The 19,613-nt window shown below is 41.0% G+C and overlaps 1 protein-coding gene across 2 annotated transcripts in view; it reads left to right on the top strand.

The window, feature by feature from the left end:
* NUP153 (nucleoporin 153) overlaps positions 1–19,613 on the top strand; it is a 142,126-nt gene that overhangs the window by 64,676 nt on the left and 57,837 nt on the right. For both annotated transcript variants that reach the window (XM_073631115.1, XM_073631114.1), the window contains exons 5-12: positions 66–167; positions 2,859–2,972; positions 7,415–7,456; positions 12,564–12,611; positions 16,324–16,470; positions 16,968–17,011; positions 17,674–17,779; positions 17,869–17,994. In XM_073631115.1, the coding sequence (XP_073487216.1) occupies positions 66–167; positions 2,859–2,972; positions 7,415–7,456; positions 12,564–12,611; positions 16,324–16,470; positions 16,968–17,011; positions 17,674–17,779; positions 17,869–17,994 (729 nt within the window). The remainder of the gene's footprint in view (positions 1–65; positions 168–2,858; positions 2,973–7,414; positions 7,457–12,563; positions 12,612–16,323; positions 16,471–16,967; positions 17,012–17,673; positions 17,780–17,868; positions 17,995–19,613) is intronic.

Below are 19,613 nucleotides of genomic sequence, written 5' to 3'. Positions count from 1 at the left end.
GAGTGTTGCATATTTGAACTATTGTCTTTATTCCATTTATCTTTTACCTCAAATTTATTGACAAGAATTCAAGTCGACTTGGAGATTCCCCCTTTTATCCGGGCAAGACAACTTATGGAGGTGCAGCTGCAGCTTGTCAATCCAGGGCCCGCAGCACTCCATATCGGGTAAATGTGGCTTTTATGTTTTGCTGTTATTGTTGGAGTTGACTTAATATACTTTATGGTGTGTTTATTAAAAAAAACATTGCAGAGCTGTCCATTAATTGAAGCTGTGAGTTTGTACAAATGGGACATGTTTAATGTTCTCAAGCTATACTCTGCTTTTTCAATCTGTAAATGCAGAAAAAAAATCACATTATGGCCACAAGATGGAAATATTATAGAAAATCTGCTCCATCTAGTGGCCATAGTGGTGGTGTTTTCCACATTCTGCATTCAGTCTGTGTTCAGGGCCATGTGTTCACAGGAGTGATTACATGTAAATGGGTGCAAATAGCTGGGGGTGGTGTTAGGCTTTTATTGCTTTAAGTTCAGCATCCCACTTAAAGCTAATCGCTGGGAACCATGCTGAGTCTCCTGTGGATAATTACAAACTGCACCATTCACAAGTGTAACTGGAGACTTTAGGCTATGTTTCCACTAGTGCGTCCCCAAAGTTACACGATTTACACTGCAACTTTACAATGCGATTTATGTTGCGATTTGATGCGACTTTAAAAACAACTTTGATGTTCTGCGATTTAGCCAGAGTGATGTAATTCCTTTTCCTGCCTAGTTACTTCCCCTTCCTGTTTTCCACACTCACGTAGATCAATATAGGAAGTGATGTATTTGGGAGGAGCAGAGATCATGTGCTTCCGTAGACTTCCGTGGAAGTCGCAACAAAGTCGCGGTGTCAGACATATACATGCGACTGCATTGCGACTTAATACCTTTCTATGGAGAACAAGTCGCACCGAAGACGGAACAAAGTAGTGCAAGAACTTTTTTTGGAGACGCTGCGACTTGAGTCACACTAATTAGAACGGGGACCGTTGAAATACATGGGTTTTGACTTGTCATGCGACTTGACATGTGTCAAGTCGCAAAACAAGTCGCAGTAGTGGAAACAGAGCCTAAGTCTACAGGTTTCCTAATTGCTTGCATCTTGCTCCTTAGCAGGTGCATTTCCACTGATGTGTTGGTGCAAACGGGGAGATGCTTGTAAAATGATCAACATCTCTTGTGTGGCTGTTTTTAAATTTTGTACTAAGGGCTTGTTTGGCATAGTGGTTGGGTGGTGGTTAAACCACACAGTAGAACTTCCCAACAGCTCCCCCCTTTTGGTGCAAAGGCTGCAGGTGGAGCTGTACAGCTTCCATGGCTGCAATGCTTTCCTTTCCAGCCTCACCAGGTATTACACCCCCTGTCACATTCAGCAGGCAGTATTCCCTACTGAATGTGACCAATTCAACATAGTGGAGGCACACCACAACTGTGTGCACATGGTTTCAGTGCGCTAGTGTGGGCTTCTAAGGGTTACAGCAGGCGATGAGAAGGCAATATAATACCACCTCACTGCCTGTCAAATGTTCACTGAAGGGTGGGTGGTCTGAACATGGATCGCTCCATCCAAGAGCAATGCTAGCATAATTGAGCCCTAAGTTGTGTTTTTTTTATTTTTTTTGTTGTGTTTTTTTTTTTCTAAATGATTTAGTATGACCTGATATCAGGTATTCAACTGTTTGTTTATTGTGTTGGCATGGTGTATTTTGTGAACATAGTCTACACAACAGATGAAATGTGCACTAGAATTTGTATGTCGGCAATATTTCAGAATAAGTATGTTTGTCTAATCAAACTCTCTCAGGGACTGCGTTCAGTCTAGCTGATTCACACAGTACAGTAGTTTACAAATTGGTATATAATGAGTAGAACTTTGTAAAAAATGAAATGTACCTACTTCTAAGCTTGCATTTTTTTTGGCTCAGGTCCCATTTTAAAAGCTGAGTTCCACCCAGAAATGGAACTTCCGCTGATCTGGTCCATCCCCCCCCGTATTGCATTTGGCACCTTTCAGGGGGAAGCAGATACCTATCTAATCCAGGTATTTGCTCCCACCTCCAGCAAAGAGCGCCGCAGAATCAGCGGTGAACTAAAACTACGCCATGTCCGCCCCCTCCTCTGTGTCCCCCCCCCCCCCTGCGCATGCGCAGTAGGAAACATGCTGTGAAGCCTCAAGGCTTCACTTCCTGATTCCCTTACTGAAGATGCCGGAGCCGAGGGATGGGTTGTCTTCGGGTGAGGACATCGTGGGAGCCCTGGACAGGTAAGTGTCCTTATTTTAAAAGTCAACAGCTGCAGTATTTTGTAGCTGCTGATTTTTTTTTTTTTTTTTTGTTTTTTCCCTTTTTTTTTTTTTCTGCAAGCGGAACTCCGCTTTAAATAATAAAATAAAAATATATATTGTTATATTATATAATTTTGGCGAGTGGCACCCAATACTTTCTTTTGTGGAATGTTCCCCGTTTTTTATGTTTAGTTTGTCACATTTTTATGAACACAAAGTAGTAACTAATTTGTGTGACAATAATTGGTAGTAGGAGCACTGTTTATAGCACTTTAAGATATACATTAACAGTGCCTAGATTTAATTTAGATTCTTATTGTGGTTTACACAATTTTAAGTTAGATGCTTATTGAGCTTTGCGTTTTTTGGTGCAGGTATTTTTTTCAATTAAGTAAAAATGTTTGCTTGCCTAGTAAAATCTGCATGTCTATTTTACAGATCTTCTTTTGCCTGTAGCTAGTTTGTAAAAAAAAAAAAAAAGTGTTCAGAAGAGCTTTTTCTATCATTTTTAAATTTTTTGTTTGTAGGTGCCAGTGAAAAAACAAGTTGTGGCAAAACCTGCCCATGTTACATATGGTGTAACAAGTCTAGCTGCACGCCGCATACTCCAGTCCTTAGAGAAAATGTCAAGCCCATTGGCGGTGAGTATCCCAATTTTATTTATTTTTTAACTACATTTTTTCTTCTCTTGGAGAGAATAGAATGTGTTTGGTCTCTCCAACAGTCCGATTTTTAATAAATTTGCCCCACAAGGGTCAAGTGGGAATAGAGGACGAAAAGAGCAAGGTAAAATATATAATGGAGGGAGGGAGTAGGATAGAAGTGTGAGGTAGTAATGTGGAGTAAACCTAAGGTGAAAGCAAAACCCATAGTCGGTACAGTGCAAGATACAGGCTGAGTATTCATAGACCCTGTGATTTAGGTTGGTACCTTCAGGTGATTGCACACTGGCAAGCTTTTGTGGTGATGGAGATTTTAGTGTCCTAAAATTTATGGACCTTTTCTGTCTTATGGAGAAATCACTCTTTGCTTACTTATATTTTGTCTTTTTGGATTCTTCAATTTTGTCTTCTAATACAACAGTAGAAGTAGTACATCCAGTGCAACCTTGGAAACCGTACCTGGACCCCACTCTGGGTATGCTCTTTTACTGTTGCTTTGGTCACAGGATCCTGCATTGGGTGCCCATCTTGGCACTTTGTGCAAAGCATATAGTCGACTAGCAAAAATACAGACTTTTACATGTATGTGAGAAGTGTCAGAAAAAGTCCAAGCCAGGAACATCCTGGAGTCCAGAGCAACAGGGATGGCTCTGCAACACTGACCCCTGTTCTTCAAGGGCAAACAATCAACGTGCAATAAAAATAGGATGGAAAAAATACCGCGTTGTATGATGGTGAAATAAACCATGCAAATAGTGACAAAAAAATTGACCTTCATCAATTATTAAAAAAGCAGAACCTGAAAAAAATTGGAATACCAATAAGAGCAGCCGCTAAATGTGGGATACACACAAAAACATATAGAATAAAAGGTAGCAGCGCTAAATGACAAACATTAAATTGTGATAAACACCAAAATAGAAAATATACAATATATTGCATAAATGATCATGTATAAAAAATCATATATAAAAAATTGTCCATCTAAATAAATGTGAAGAGCCTTAAGCCCATATCTTAGTCTTCATTGTGACAATTCAGTACGAAATAGCAATCGGCCGGCTAGAGCGAACACCCGTCCTGCAGACGGTACACGCGGAACGTCAGCTCCTCCCGACGTGCGTTTCGTCACACAATGACGTTGTCTGGGGCACGCTGCCTGCCCCAGACGTCATTGTGTGACGAAACGCGCGTCGGGAGAAGCTGACGTGCTGACGTAACGCGTGTACCGTCTGCAGGACGGGTGTTCGCTCTGGCTGGCCGGCTGATTGCTAATAGCTGTTTTACTTCTACTACATTGTAAGTGCTTTTTAAAATTTATTAATAAACGCAAGTTATCAGGATTACGCTATGTCGATTCCTTTCCTTTTTTCGGGGAACTCCTGAGTGTTATCCATTCTGGTACCTTGGATTTTTATGCCTAATTGATCTGTGCTATGACTGATCCCTCCGTGAGGCTTGGTGGAATACTGCCCCCCAGATTTTCCCTCCGGATTAAGGCCCCGACCGGGTAAAAGGTCGCAAGCTTTTAGAGCTTGCCTTGTGGTAAGCGTGCATTTTATATGGTGTCACCACAGCGGTGCGGTGGAGGAATTATTCACTTATTTTTCGTATTGAATTGTCACAATGAAGACTAAGATGTGGGCTTAAGGCTCTTCACATTTATTTAGATGGACAATTTTTTATATATATGATTTTTTATACATGATCATTTATGCAATATATTGTATATTTTCTATTTTGGTGTTTATCACAATTTAATGTTTGTCATTTAGCGCTGCTACCTTTAATTCTATATGCTAATATAAGAATGAATACGATGGCCTAAAAAGACCATTACATCCTCAAAACAAACTCAGAAAAAAACATCAGAAAATTGCATCCAACAAAATAAAAGTCCTCAGTGGATGTGTGACTCATATAAGTTAGTGACAGTCCTCAATACAATTGTGGTTTCATAAATATATCAGTGTGCACGTGACATCTGTACTGAAGGGAGCACCACCACCGACAATAGGGAGGCCTACCGGAACGTTTGAACCCAAAAGAACATACGTTCAGTTGGGTCAAACAGGCTTGAATGAGTAACGCCCGATGGATTTCCGTAAAGATTGTGGAAAGATCTGGAGATGGTCTGTGAACCGGTATGTCCCTGAAGGGTGTTGCCCACAATGGAAAAGGATCATAGCAAATGGAAAAAAAACAAAGGAAGGCCACATAGTGTAACTCCGCAGTGGCCACCATGTCTACGAAGGTGCCATCGCCTTTGTTCTGGAAGAGGAAGTTAGACCCGTTCTCATTGTCACAGAAAATGTCAGACGCGGCTGAGCTCAGGATCGGCCCGACCGTGACTCCACGTCCACCTGTATACTTATTGACACCTGCTTCAGCCGCCACATTAGAGAGGACAAGAACTCCCCTTGTCACGTCACTTGCTGCCTCATCAAGTTCGTTCAAGGCGTGGGGGCCCACTCTCCGATCTGCATAATTTGCAATGTAAATGGAGTATCTTCCCGTACCCGGAGGTCTCCTGGTTAGTATATTCCAGGGCCTTTGCTGATAAGGCTCAAACACCCATTAAGAAAATAGCCTGTAGCTCCAGATAGAGAATCTGTCACAAGGCATCAAGCAGAGATACACCTAGTGGTGTAACTCTGCTTGATGCCTTGTGTCTGCCTGGCTCTCTCATGCTGCCAGCCCGCTGCACCTGCGACCCGGTGGTTGGGGACCCCTGTTCTATAGGGGCAAAACTTCACTTTTACATGCTCACTCCACCAGGTCAGTGGGTGTTTTTGGCAGTTTGCTTGCCTAGTTGTTGCCCTTCCTTCACATGCATTGCTTGGAAACAACCCAGGTCTATAAATACGAAGCCTGTGTGCTGTACTGTCTAAGATGAGAGGAATTGTGACTTACCTGTAAATTTTATATCTTGGAGTAGTGTACAGTACAGATATCTTGCTACAGAACTGAGTTGTGGAGTAGGGACTATAGGGGATGTGCTCAGGAAGCATGTCCTCAACAGCTTTGCCAATCTCCAGTCAACCAGAGGGTACAAACTTATAACACAGGGTCTATGAATACCCAGCTTGTGTTCTGTAATATACGGCAAGATATGGAAGTCAAATTTTTTTTTTGAGACAGGAATTCTTAGTTGGATTATAGGGTTATACTGCCCCTACAGGAGGTTGGTGTACTGCCTACAGGAGGTTGGGATGCTGGCAAGCAAAAAGTAATAAGCTACACCCTTTTCTTTTGCCTAGTGTACTTTATTTTATTTTTTCTCCTTTTTAGTCTTCTAGGGGGTCTAATATTTTTACTAGTCTTCTATCCTTTGTGACTTTAATGAAGCTCTGTTCTACACTGCCGGCGTTTTTATACCTCCATGTCCTTAAGATTCTTTGCTGAGCTACCCCTTGAGCTTGTCTCTATGTAGCAGCTATTTGGTTAGGTGGCTCCTCAGTAATAGCTTTGGAAGCCATACTTGGGCACTATGGGACAAGACATGTGAGGCTGCATTGTGATGCTTTCCAGACCTGAGTGGATTCATACCCCTTGAAATTTTCCACATTTTGTCACGTTACAACCAAAAACGTAAATGTATTGGGATTTTATGTGATGGACCAACACAAAGTAGCACATAATTGTGAAGTGGAAGGAAAATGATAAATGGTTTTTCAATTTTTTTTTTTTTTTTTTTTTTTTTTTACAAATATGTGAAGTGTGTGGCGTCCATTTGTGTTCAACCCCCTTTTACTCTGATACCCTTAACTAAAATCTAGTGGAACCAATTGCCTTGAGAAGTCACCTAGTTTCCAGGCCTAGGCAAATGTCGTCATACATTCCAGATGCCTCCAGGAGATGTTTTCTTGGCTAAGCACACCCACCTGCCTGCGTGCCTGAGCTAAGGGCAGATGGATTCCAGGGAGTAAATGTTACAAGAATTATCTGCCCTTACTCAAGATGGCCATGGCCAGAAATGCTAAGTGATGTTTTTCAAAGCAAAATAATGCATGGAAACGTCTAAGGATGCACAAGTTTGCTTTGAATTTTTAAAAATGAATTAGTGTTTTGTAGTGCTTAGGTGCAGTGTAGTTCTGCTTTAAGTCCCCTTCCTCAGGGTCTCCTGCACTTTTAGGCAGGATCAAGGCCGTCCCCTTGTCAACAGGGCACCCCCAGGTTCACTTTGAACTTCCTGTTTGTGTCCAGTTACTAGAACAATCTGCCTGCGTTTGCTGTAGATTGTTTGCTAGTGTCCCAGCCTCCTGTATGTGGCCGTATACCTGAACTGTAATAAAATGCTTGGATCTCTCCATGGACTGTAATAATTTACGGTATCTATAACAATCTTATTTTGGGAAAACCATCTGCTCGTTAACCCTTTTTTTAATTTTTAATTTTTTTTTTTCAATTTCTCATTTAAGGATGCGAAGAGAATACCGTCCGTTTCTTCTGTTTCGCCATTGGTAAGTAATTTGATGGTGTGGTGTTTTTTTTTTTTTTTTTTTTTTTTTTCCCCTCACTATCCTAACTGTCTATTGGTATTCGTAACTACTATCAGCATTTTTTTTATTGTGGCCTACTTCAGGTTACTGTGATCAAATTAATTCCATAAACATAGCAGTTGGGTGTTTAAGTTTTAGTTTATGCTTAAATACAGGCAGTAATATTTTTTTTTTTTTTTTTTTTTTTTTATATAAACAACTTTGGAATTGTTTGAAGGCAAAAACTCTATGCACAGAGGATTTTGATAAGTCCTTTTGCCTGGCAAATTAAACCTTAATCAATTTTTTGGTACTCTTTAAGATCTTGCCCCTCAGGGGCTGATGAGCTGCAGTCCCAGGTTATATTTGCTTTGTACATGACCACAATTTCTATAGTTAAAGCTTTTAAGCTATGAATCTGTATTTCTGGTTATAGGATGCTTTCCCAGGTTTTTTTAATTCATGGGAAGTGGTGGTTCCCAATCTAGTGATTCAGGAGCTAACGTTTAAAGTCTTTTGATTCACTTTGGTTACCTGCAGCTTTACACAATTCTTATGGCTTGCTTGAATAAAGCAGTTTTCTATAGTTTAATGCTTTCAATATTGCAGCTGAATGACAATATCTTTGCTTATGGCTCACTAGTTGAGGAATAGTTTTTCCGGTCCCACAACATACAAAGTGCATATACCACTTTGTCCCGTGTGGTATCACTGTTAGTGTGGTGGACAGTATGCACCTCCTTCTCCAACCACTGTTGGACCACACTGCTTTCAAGGAGACAAAAAAAGCTAATGAATTTGGATTGACAGCGCTTGTCTTGCAAGAAGGGCTTGCCAGAGACAAGTGCCATAACTAGGCATGCAGGGAGACGGGGTGTGTCAGCCAGATTACCAGGATGCAGGTGCACTGTCAGCAGAGGTGGGGGTAAAATGTGGAGCTCTGCCTGCCAGCACACCTGTGATGTCGCTATTCCTGCAGTGAGTGAGGGGGTCAGACCCTTTTGCAATGTACTGTGGGCAACTTCTTGTTTTACTGCAGGGGACCTGTGCTAATGACCACACACCCAAGATGTGTGGGCACAGTAGAGGGGTCAGGAGTAACCATTTAGAATAGTGCTGTTGATGGGAGGAACTGACGAGTAGTAATCAGGAGAGAATGGAATCTCAGTGTTTCCTTGCACAACAAGATAGTGTTGGACAAATTTGTTGGTACCCTGCCACTTAAAAGAACAACCCACAACTTATCTTTTTTTTATAAACTTTATTTTTATTATTCAAGTATCAAAAAGAGAGCATACAACGGCATAAAATATCATATAAAATTTCAAAGTACAAAAGACAAAACTGTTATTTTATCTACCCTATCCCTCCCAACCTATTACCACCCACCCTCCCACATACCACTCAATTATTAGTTATGCATATATTTCTATTAGTTATATGGCCAAAAGGTAAGGGGCAAACCATCTCCCTGAGCAGGATAAATATAAAAGAGAAAAACATCCAAGACCACGTAGGGGCGGGAAGCAACAACAGGGGAGTGGCGAGGAACGAGAAAGTCCCCCCCCATCCCCTTATAGGGGATACCCCATCTCATCCAGCCAAGGCCTCCACATTCTTTCAAACCTATTATAATTACCCTGCCTAATACATCTCGCCCTCTCATTCCGAACCATTGAGTTAATGGTCTCAACCCAGCTCTCCGTTGTCGGTGGGGGGAGTGGGGGTCTGTGCCTGCCATTTCTGTGCTATTAATTTCCTCGCCTGAAACAGGCAACTCAACACTACTTCAATAGCGCCAATCGGGACTCTACCTTCTTCCAAGTTTCCTAATAGGCAGGTCTTGACCTCCGGTTCTAGTGTGGTTCCAAAAGTTTTATTTATCCTAGCTACTATCTCCGCCCAGTATCTAGATTGCTTAGGACACTTCCATACCATATGGATCAGATCTCCTGACGCCTTGCATCTGGGGCACTCATCATTTTGTTTCCTTCCAAATTTAAACATTTTTTGGGGGGTATAATAAACTCTATGAATTAGCAACAAATTGGATACCTTCTGCAAGGGAGAAATCGAGACCAAGTCTCCATGTTCTAAGATCCTATCCCATTATTCCGTAGTCCTTTCCTCCACATCTCTCTCTCCCATGCTGCTTTACTCCTGGATGGCCCTGCTCCACTTATTATTCTAGCCCCCAATCTAGCATACAACTCAGAAATTAATCCTTTAGTTGCAGCTGGTTTAATTATTTTTAGAAGTGTGGAGATCCGAGTCCATTCAATGGTTTGTGACCTAATCTGTGCTTGGATGGCGTGCCCAATCTGCAGATATTTATAAAATGCCTTATTTGATATATTAAATTCCTGTCTTAAATGCTTGAATGTCTTCATGAGGTTGCCCTCATATAATTGAATCAATCGGTTAATACCCTGCCTCTCCCATTCCCTGGGCCTCTTTATACTCCTTACTTCTGCCAAATTTTTATTGTCCCTCTATCAGTGGCAGGGCATTGTAATCTAATAAAGATGATATGGCTACCGCAGATACTATACTTGTTCCATAACTCTCCCATCTGGATAGGTCAGAAGTGGTTCATTAATACCTTCATTACCTGCCATACTTTACTAACTAATTTTATCGTTGGGCATCTATGAATAAATGAGTGCGCCTCTAACACCTCTACCAGTACACTATGTGGGGCCCCCATTATCATTTTATTACAAGGGCTCCCCACAACCCATTAAATGTTGTAACTGGGATGCCAGGAAATATGATCTCGGATGTGGGACCGCCATACCCCCTTCTTTAATTGGTAATTGCATGGTTCGCAATCCAATCCTAGATTGGCCCTTCCTCCAAATTAGTTCCCTAAAAAGGGATTCTATTCTCTTGAACCACTTCTGACCTATCCAGATGGGAGAGTTATGGAACAAGTATAGTATCTGCGGTAGCCATATCATCTTTATTAGATTACAATGCCCTGCCACTGATAGAGGGAGTCGGATCCAAATATCTTTCCTTTGCTTTAATTTAAGTAGTAGTGGGGCTAAATTATCATTAATGTACTGCTTTATATCGCTCGTAATCCAGAGTCCAAGATATTTCAATTTGGTAACTACCTCCAAGTGGGGAGCTCCAGGCAATATCTGGTTACCAAGTGGGTCAGTCGGTAACAAAGCCGATTTCTCCCAATTGATAACCAGACCTGAGAATCTCCCAAATTAATCAACCATTTGTATCTCTGCATTTTAACGCGGCATTAACATCTCCAAGAAAAAACTATTTATCTTTAATAGTCTTTAAGGCCTCATGCACACTAGAGCTGCACGATTCTGGACAAAATGAGAATCATGTTTTTTTTTACTTAGAATAAAGATCACAATTCTCGTGGCGTAACATCTTTTACATTATACCAAAAAAATTGGGCTAACTTTTACTTTTTTAGTTTTTTTATTTTTGAATTCATTAGTGCTTTTTTTTTTTTTTTTTAATTGCACTTGAAAGACCGCTCCGCAAATACAGTGTGACAAAATATTGCAGCAACCACCATTTTATTCTCTAGGGCCTCTGCAAAAATATTTTTGGGGTTCCAAGTAATTTTCTAGCAAAAAATTATTTTTACTTAAAACCAACAAGTGTCAGGAAAAAGTTTAGTCTTTTTAAGTGGTTAAACTTCCCTCATTTACAGACTGACTTTCATTCCTTTGATCTAAAGAACAAAACGTTACAATGTTTATAGTTAGCTCAGGGCTGAGGAATGTTGTGATACTTGGCAGACTGCCTGTTTTTTGGCTTGAGCAGAGAATTGGGAAAATACTTTAAGATCGCGAGGGGGAAAAAAAAATTGCGATCTCGATTCTTAACGATTAATTGTGCAGCTTTAATGCACACTGGACATATTTCCCGCCGCTTCTAGAAGCGTGTGGTTGTGTTTTTTTTTTTTTTTTTTTTTTTTTTTTTTCTTGCCTCTAAACTCCCCTGCATGCTGGCCTGTGTGTCCTTTCACACAGGTTTTTAGCAGCATTTAGAGGCAGAACAAAATACTGCCAGTGCATCCAGGAGCAGCAGAGTTTGGGCATAAAAAAAACGCTTGATGCTTGTGAACACATCTGAATGCTTGTTAACGATAGGCCTGTTTTTTAGTGCTTGAATGTTAATTCATTTCAATGGCCAGAATAAATGATTATTCTGGCCAATTAAATGAATTCACACCCATGCTCTTGACGCCTGTAACTTTTACAAGTGCCAGGCATTTTTTCCGCCAAATGCTGCTGCCAGGAGAGAAGACTTCTAGGAGAGTTTGCGAAACAACCTGTATGCATTAAATATAACTTGATAAAAGTAACTGGAATCCATCATTCTATATTTAATAACCATTACTTTTTTATTCTAATCAGCGGAACATTTTAAAGGGCAGGGTTTCACTCTCCCCTACAGCGACTGCCACGTTTAAATGTAGTTTCTTTTGTGGAGATCTGTGAATGAATACACTTTGAGTCCCGTTTGCCACCGCGGAAGATGGACTTGTGGTTTCATTGGACTGTGATCGTGCTGATCAGTGTGCTCCTAGTCCATTCACAAGTCCTTCAATTTTCAAACAGAAAATAACCCTGCTTTGCAGGGATAAGAAATGGAGAGATCGTTCCCTCTGTAGAGAGCCCTCTGTTGACCCATCGGAGCTCATTTCACCAGGGTTGTTGGTGTCTCCCCTGCTTTTTTTAGTCTCAAGCTTTTGTATCCCACATTTGCAGAGCTGCCACCTGGTCCTCACATTGTCCTAAATCCTATCAGGTGGATGTTGAGGTTTCTGCTGGTACGAACGTTGGCTGCAAGGTACTCCAAAATAAGGAATTTTACATTGAAATAAAAATGTATTTTACTTATATCTGTTGCTGCTGGAAAGTTTACATCACTTCATCTGGTTTAAAGGTTGCCACTGCGATAGTGAGTAAGGAAAATCTCTAATGAAGCACCAGACAGCAGTAAAACCTGACAGTTTTTCAATACTTCACTCTATCCAAAAATGAATTAAAAAAATTGGTTATAAATTTTTGTATAGCTAATTTTATTTTTGGTATTGTTTTAACAGGCAGCAGAGAGAAGTTTCTCAGGAGAAAGTTTGTCTAAAAGAAAGAAGGTATGAGTGCATTGTTGCTTTTTAAGCCCATGGGATGTTGACCAAATGTTCACATGCAAATTCAAGGCACAGAGAGTCGTCCCTACTGTTGGAACACAATGATTGCTAGCTGTTCTTTCCATTTTAGTTAATTATTACAAAACACTAATAATAATAATTAAAAAAAACATGGTTCTTTTTATGACATTGGCTCCATATTTGTTCCAGTTTTGCCAAGATTTTCAATTTAACCTACTTTTCAGACTGGTTTTAAGTATGACTTGAGCAGACAGGTTTTTTATTTTTTTTTTTTTTTTTTTTTTTTTGCCACATCTTAAGTTTTTCTTGTACAGTGGGGAAAATATTTGATCCCCTACAGATTTTGTAAATTTGCCCACTTTCAAAGAAATGAAGGGTCTCATTTTTATCATGGGTGTATTTTAAATGATGGCGACAGAATATCAACCAAAAATCCTGAAAAAAACCCTGATATAAATGTTCTAAATTGAGTTGCAGTTTGGGTAAAATAAGTATTTGATCCCCAAGCAAAACATGACTTAATACTTGGTGGAGAAACCCTTGTTGGCGAGCACAGAGGTAGGGCCTTTCTTGTAGTTGGTTACCAGGTTTGCACACATCTCAGAAGGGATTTTGGTCCACTCTTCTTTACAGATCTTCTCTAAATCGTTACGGTTTCTTTGCTGTCGCTTAGCAACTCAAAGCTGCAGCTCCCTCCCATATTTTTTTTTTTTTTTTAATAGAATTAAGATCTGGAAACTGGCTAGGCCACTCCATGACCTTAATGTGCTTCCTCTTTGATGGCAGCAGTATGGCATGCCTGTGTGAATCACCGTAGCTGTACGGCGGCACTTTAAGGGGTATAGGGGGCGCGCGCTGCGTGACGTAGGAGCCAATGCGCATGGCTGTCGGCTACCCGCGATTGCTCCTGAGAAGGACAGAACTGAGATCTGTCAACGTAAACAGACAGATCTCCATTCTGTCATGGGGGTAGAGGCCGATCGTGTGTGTGTGTGTGTATATATATATTATCGGCGTATAACACGCACAGGCGTATAGCACGCACATTCAATTTAAGAGGGAAGTTTCAGGAAAAAAACTAAAATTTTTAATAAGGAACTTTGAAGCAAAAAAAGGGTCAGTGCCCATCTGCAGCCTCACAAGTGTCATCAATGCAGCCTCATTGGTCTACATCAATGCAGCTTCACCATTGCCATCAATGCAGCAGCCTTGCCATTGCCATCAATGCAGCAGCCTTGCCATTGCCATCAATGCAGCAGCCTCACCACTGCCATCAATGCAGCAGCCTCACCACTGCCATTAGTGTAGCCTGATCGATGGCCATCTGCAGCCTAGAGGGGACAGGGAGGGGGGGGCGGGACAAGCGCCGACAGATTACATACAGTGAGAATCTCCTATGATAGACAGAACAATGGTCCAATGGCGGCCCAGGAGACGGGACTTTCTATTACAGAGGCTGCCAAGTAAACAAGAGATTCTCACTGTATTTAATCTGACGGCACTCATCCCGCCACCCTCCCTGTCCCCTCAGAGGCATCTAAAATTGAAGTATTGGCGTATAACACGCACACGCTATTTGCACCCGATTTTCATGGTGAAAAAGTGAGTGTTATACGCCAATAAATACTATCTATCTATCTATCTATCTATCTATATATATATATATATATATATATATATATATATATATATATATATATATATATATATATTGTGTGTGTATATACATACATACCACATGGTCCTAAGTATTCAGACCCTTTGCTCAGTACTTAATAGAAGCACCCTTTTGATCTAATACAGCCATGAGTCTTTTTGGGAAAGATGCAAGAAGTTTTTCACACCTGGATTTGGGGATCCACTGCCATTCTTCTCCAGTTCTGTCAGGTTGGACGGTAAATGTTGGTGGACAGCCATTTTTAGGTCTCTCCAGAGATGCTCAATTGTGTTTAAGTCAGGGCTCTGGCTAGGCCATTCAAGAACAGTCATGGAGTTGTTGTGAAGCCACTTCTTCATTATTTTAGCTGTGTGCTTAGGGTCATTGTCTTGTTGGAAGGTAAACCTTTGGCCCAGTCTGAGGTCCTGAGCACCCTGGAGAAGGTTTTCGTCCAGGATATCCCTGTACTTGGCCGAATTCATCTTTCCCTCGATTGCAACCAGTCGTCCTGTCCCTGCAGCTGAAAAAAAAACCCACAGCATGATGCTGCCACCACCATGCTTCACTGTTGGGACTGTATTGGACAGGTGATGAGCAGTGCCTGTTTTTCTCCTCACATAATGCTTAAAATCGAAGCCAAAAAGTTCTATCTTGGTCTCATCAGACCAAAGAATCTTATTTCTCACCATCTTAGTCCTTCAGGTGTTTTTTTTGTTTTTTTTAGCAAAATCCATGCGTGTATTGCACTGAGGAGAGGCTTCTTTCGGGCCCCTCTGCCATAAAGCCCCGACTGGTGGAGGGCTGCAGTGATGGTTGACTTTCTACAACTTTCTCCCATCTCCCAACTGCATCTCTGGAGCTCAGCCACAGTAATCTTTGGGTTCTTCTTTACCTCTCTCACCAAGGCTCTTCTCCCCCGATAGCTCAGTTTGGCCAGACGGCCAGCTCTAGGAAAGGTTCTGGTCGTCCCAGACGTCTTCCATTTAAGGATTATGGTGGCCACTGTGCTCTTAGGAACCTTAAGTGCAGCAGAAATTTTTTGTAACCTTGGCCAGATCTGTGCCTTGCCACAATTCTGTCTCTGAGCTCTTCAGGCAGTTCCTTTGACCTCATGATTCTCATTTGCTCTGACATGCACTTTGAAGCTGTAAGGCCTTATATAGACAGGTGTGTGGCTTTCCTAATCAAGTCCAATCAGTATAATCAAACACAGCTGGACTCAAATGAAGGTGTAGAACCATCTCAAGGATGATCATAAGAAATGGACAGCACCTGAGTTAACTATATGAGTGTCGCAGCAAAGGGTCTGAATACTTAGGACCATTTGATATTTCAGTTTTTTTTTTAATCTGCAAAAAAGTCAACAATTCTGTGTTTTTCTGTCAATATGGGGTGCTGTGTGTACATTCATGAGGAAAAAAAAATGAACCTAAAAGATTTAAAGGGGATCTGAATACTTTCCATCCCCACTGTGTGTGTATATATATGTGTGTGTGTGTGTGTGTGTGTGTATATATAATATATATATATATATATTACACACACACACACACACACACACACACACACACACACACACACGTTGGTCTTATTTTGTTTATGCCACCAACAGAGAGCTCTATTTGTGGGGAAAATGTTGTTTGGGTACAATGTTGCACGACCGCACAATTGTCAGTTAGAGACACAGTGCCGTATCGCAAAAAATGGCCTGGTCAAGAAGTGGGTAAATCCTTCTGGGGCTGAAGTGGTTAAGGATTTAGAGAAGATCTGTAAAGTGGATCAAAATCCCTCCTGAGATATTGACAAACCTAGTCACCAACTACAAGAAACATATAATTATAATATTTGTATCGTGTTTTTTCTGGATTTTTGTTTGATATTCTGTCTGTCTCGTTTAAAATACACCCGTGATAAAAATTTAGATCCTTCAATTCCTTGTAAGTGGGCAAACTTACAAAATCTGAAAGAGATCAAATAATTCCCCCACTGTAGCAGCAAATGTCATTGTGTAAAATCATTGTCTTTTATATACCCTAGGTGGAGTCGTCCTTTCCCCCTGTACAGAAGCTAGTTACACCGCAATCCATTTCTGTATCCTCCAGTCTGAGGAAAATCAGACCTTCCCTTGCATCCATGCAGAGCAACGCAAACAGTTGCAGAACACAAAATTCTGAAAAGCACAAGGTGAGTTTTAAAGAAGGGGGTTTTAAAAACATCAGGAAGTTGGATGTCTAATTTTAGAGTGCCATTTTAGAACGTTGCAGTACTCTGCCTGAGAAAAACACAGGTCTACTCTAAAGAAAGTATTGAGGAAAGAAAAAGTAGACTTCTGTTACCAATATTTCTAGTCACTTAGTGGCCTCTGGCCTCCATTCATGGTGTCGCTGCCAAGAGTGAAGCAGTGAAGTCAAATCCTGATCAGCATATTTGTTCTGGGTCATTGACTTAAAGTATGAAGCCCATACAATTAGCATTGCTGTCAGTTAACATTTTCAGAAAGAGATGTTGGCAGTGATGGCCTAGGTGCCAGTCTGGGATATTTGCAGGGGTTCCAGAAGTGCTTCTTGAGCAATCTGCTTTGAAAAGGCGATAGAGGCATGTTATTGTGCTTGCCACTAGCACGTGTAAGTATTTGTATATATCTTTAAGTCTGCTTTTTTTTTTTTTTTTCTCTTTATTAGGAAAAAGGAAATGATGAACCTGATATAATACCACAGCAAACAAGGTTGGTACCCTGTTGAGCTCATACTGTTTTCTGGTCTTGTTAGTGGCATTTTTTGTTTTGGAAATTATCAGTAATTTTTCTCTATAAACTACATTTATTGGTTGCCCTTAGTCTGTATGTAGATGAGCTCTTCTGGACTTTTGATTGTAAATATCTGCAGTACTTTGTCACTAAGAGCCCTTTCACACTGCCATCGCCCAGGTGTCGGAGGTAAAGCACCGCTGGTTTTAGTGACTCTTTACCTGCGCTTTTAACCCCCGTTAGCGGCCAAATAAAGGGTTCAAAACGCCGATGCCACGGCCACTTCGGCAGCGCTGCTAATGAATTGCAATGGGCAGGGGCACTTTAGAAGCGGTGTATACATCGCTCCTAAATCGCCTCAAAGAAGCTGCTTGCAGGACTTTTTTTGACGTCCTGCCAGCGCAGCGCCCCACTGAAAGCTCTCTGGCTTTCACACTGGGATTGCAGATGAGGCTTTTTACAGGCGCTATTTTTAGTGCTCAAGCGCCTGAAACGCCTCCAGCGTGAAAGGGGTCTTAGTATCTCAGCATTCTTTGAGTACTGTGTCATTAATCTGACAAATCTTTCCGCTAATACACATGGATGTATATAAATGTGTGTGGTCATTACTGATCTTTTAAGTTTGTAATTCTTTCAAACAGTTTTTCATACCCCACCTTCAGTACCCCAGCATCAAATGGCTTTGGTTCAACAATGGGTGGAGGAAAAATGATGAGGGAGCGAGGGTCAACAAAGCCATCGGAGGAGGTAATACTTTATCCAAGTCAATTTGTGCTTTTAGGTAATTTACAGTTTTACAGTGCTGCAATACTTTGACAATGCTGTCCACTTTGTAGGCGGTAGAGGTTCCCTGTCTACCTGCAATACCCCTGCCAATAAGCATGACTGCGCTTCCAAAATTTAGTTTGAACGTTGAACAGAGGACTTCACCACTTCCTGTTAGACAACCAGTTTCTACTAAGGTAAGTGACCTCTGTTTACACTTGTGGATTTGTTAGGGATTTTCAGGTTCGTTAACCTTTTTGTCCCTGGAGGTCATAAGATGAGAATGCTGTGATTCTCGTGCACATTGCTAGATCGAAAAAATAGGGGGGAAATAAAGCGCTGTGTAGAATGAAACTGTTTATAGCAGCTAACACAACTTTGGACTAAAAGTGATGCGTATTGATGTATAAAAGTGTAGCGCTAATACAAATATAACAAATTAGAAGAGTACCCTCCTGTATAGAAAGGAGAGGTATACATAAAGTGCAGAAAGAAATACTTTGATTAGCGTTAGTGACTAAAACCCAAACAAACCATGCTACATTAGCAAGATGATAGATGGAAAGATTGAAATAAAAAGTAGAAAAACTAATAAGATCAGTGAATGATAGCTAGGTGCACGAATAGGCTCATACCACAGCAAGTATTACATACGAAGACCAAAATTGGCACATAAAATAAAAAATTCCAAAATTGCTAAACATGTGTTCACACGACGTAGATATTCCAAAGGACTGTAGTCACACCAGAAAACAAGAGGAGGCTTACCAGATGTCGATGACCTGGAAAGGCTTACGCCCCCTACGTCATATAGGCTTATAAGTCAAATGACTTGATGGGTAAACCAGACTAGGCTGACACAGCAGATCTTGAATCAAAATTCAGACTTTAACGTAGACGTTAGAGGTCATCAGATTGAAGGTAACATTCCAATAGGTGAAAACTCGGTGTTCAAAGGTCATGCAGAGATAAATGAAAAATTCCCATAGCGTGATACCGTTTGAATAAGTTTTATTTAAAAGAAAAGTAATACACTCACATGTTAGAGGATCATCAATTAGGCTTGATAGATACAAGAACAAAAAGCGGTATATGTATGTGAGTCCACCTGACGCGCGTTTCAACTAAAAAGCCGTCTTCTGGGGGGCGGACCTCACATACACCACCGCTTATAAATCATTAATGACCCCACACAAACATTGCATAATACCCGAAGTGAACGTTAATTGCGTCACGTCCGGTTGTTAGTCAGAAGTGTAGAACAGGAATATCTATTAAAAAATATAAATATGCATAGAAGGTAGAAAACATATATGTATATATGTGCCACACAAACAAGTTATAAGTGTGAACAAACTCTGTAAGACAAATGGTTGAGAGCGGCTCCAGGCCTCGTTATGAGGCTGACTCAAAGCGTCACCGTATCTACTCTCCATAGCACGATAGCCAGGAGATAGAGCCAAGCCTCACCTTGAGTTGGAACACACAGCGCTGCCAATTGCAACGTCATGACGTCACGAACGTTACGGCGCAAGGCCCAGACCTCAATGTGGGCGCTGGCACATAACTGGGTTACACAAAGTCACATGACACAGCCGCCAGAGACGCTGCCGTATTACAGACACCGGCGCCCACATCTAGATACCAACCAGAGGAACAGAAGGCCACTAGATGGCGTTCAAAGAAAAATATGTAAATGAATGGGATTTTGTATATAAATGGATATACAAAAAAATATATGGAAATGAATGGGATTTTTTATATATAAATGGATGAGATTTTTTTAATGCATTGTTCAATACGGGGCCATCAATTA

Source organism: Aquarana catesbeiana, linkage group LG05, assembly GCF_042186555.1.
Source record: "Aquarana catesbeiana isolate 2022-GZ linkage group LG05, ASM4218655v1, whole genome shotgun sequence".
In the NCBI taxonomy this organism is placed as follows: domain Eukaryota; kingdom Metazoa; phylum Chordata; class Amphibia; order Anura; family Ranidae; genus Aquarana; species Aquarana catesbeiana.
Note: the sequence above shows the minus strand (reverse complement) of the source record. Positions and strands in the feature narration are given on the sequence as shown.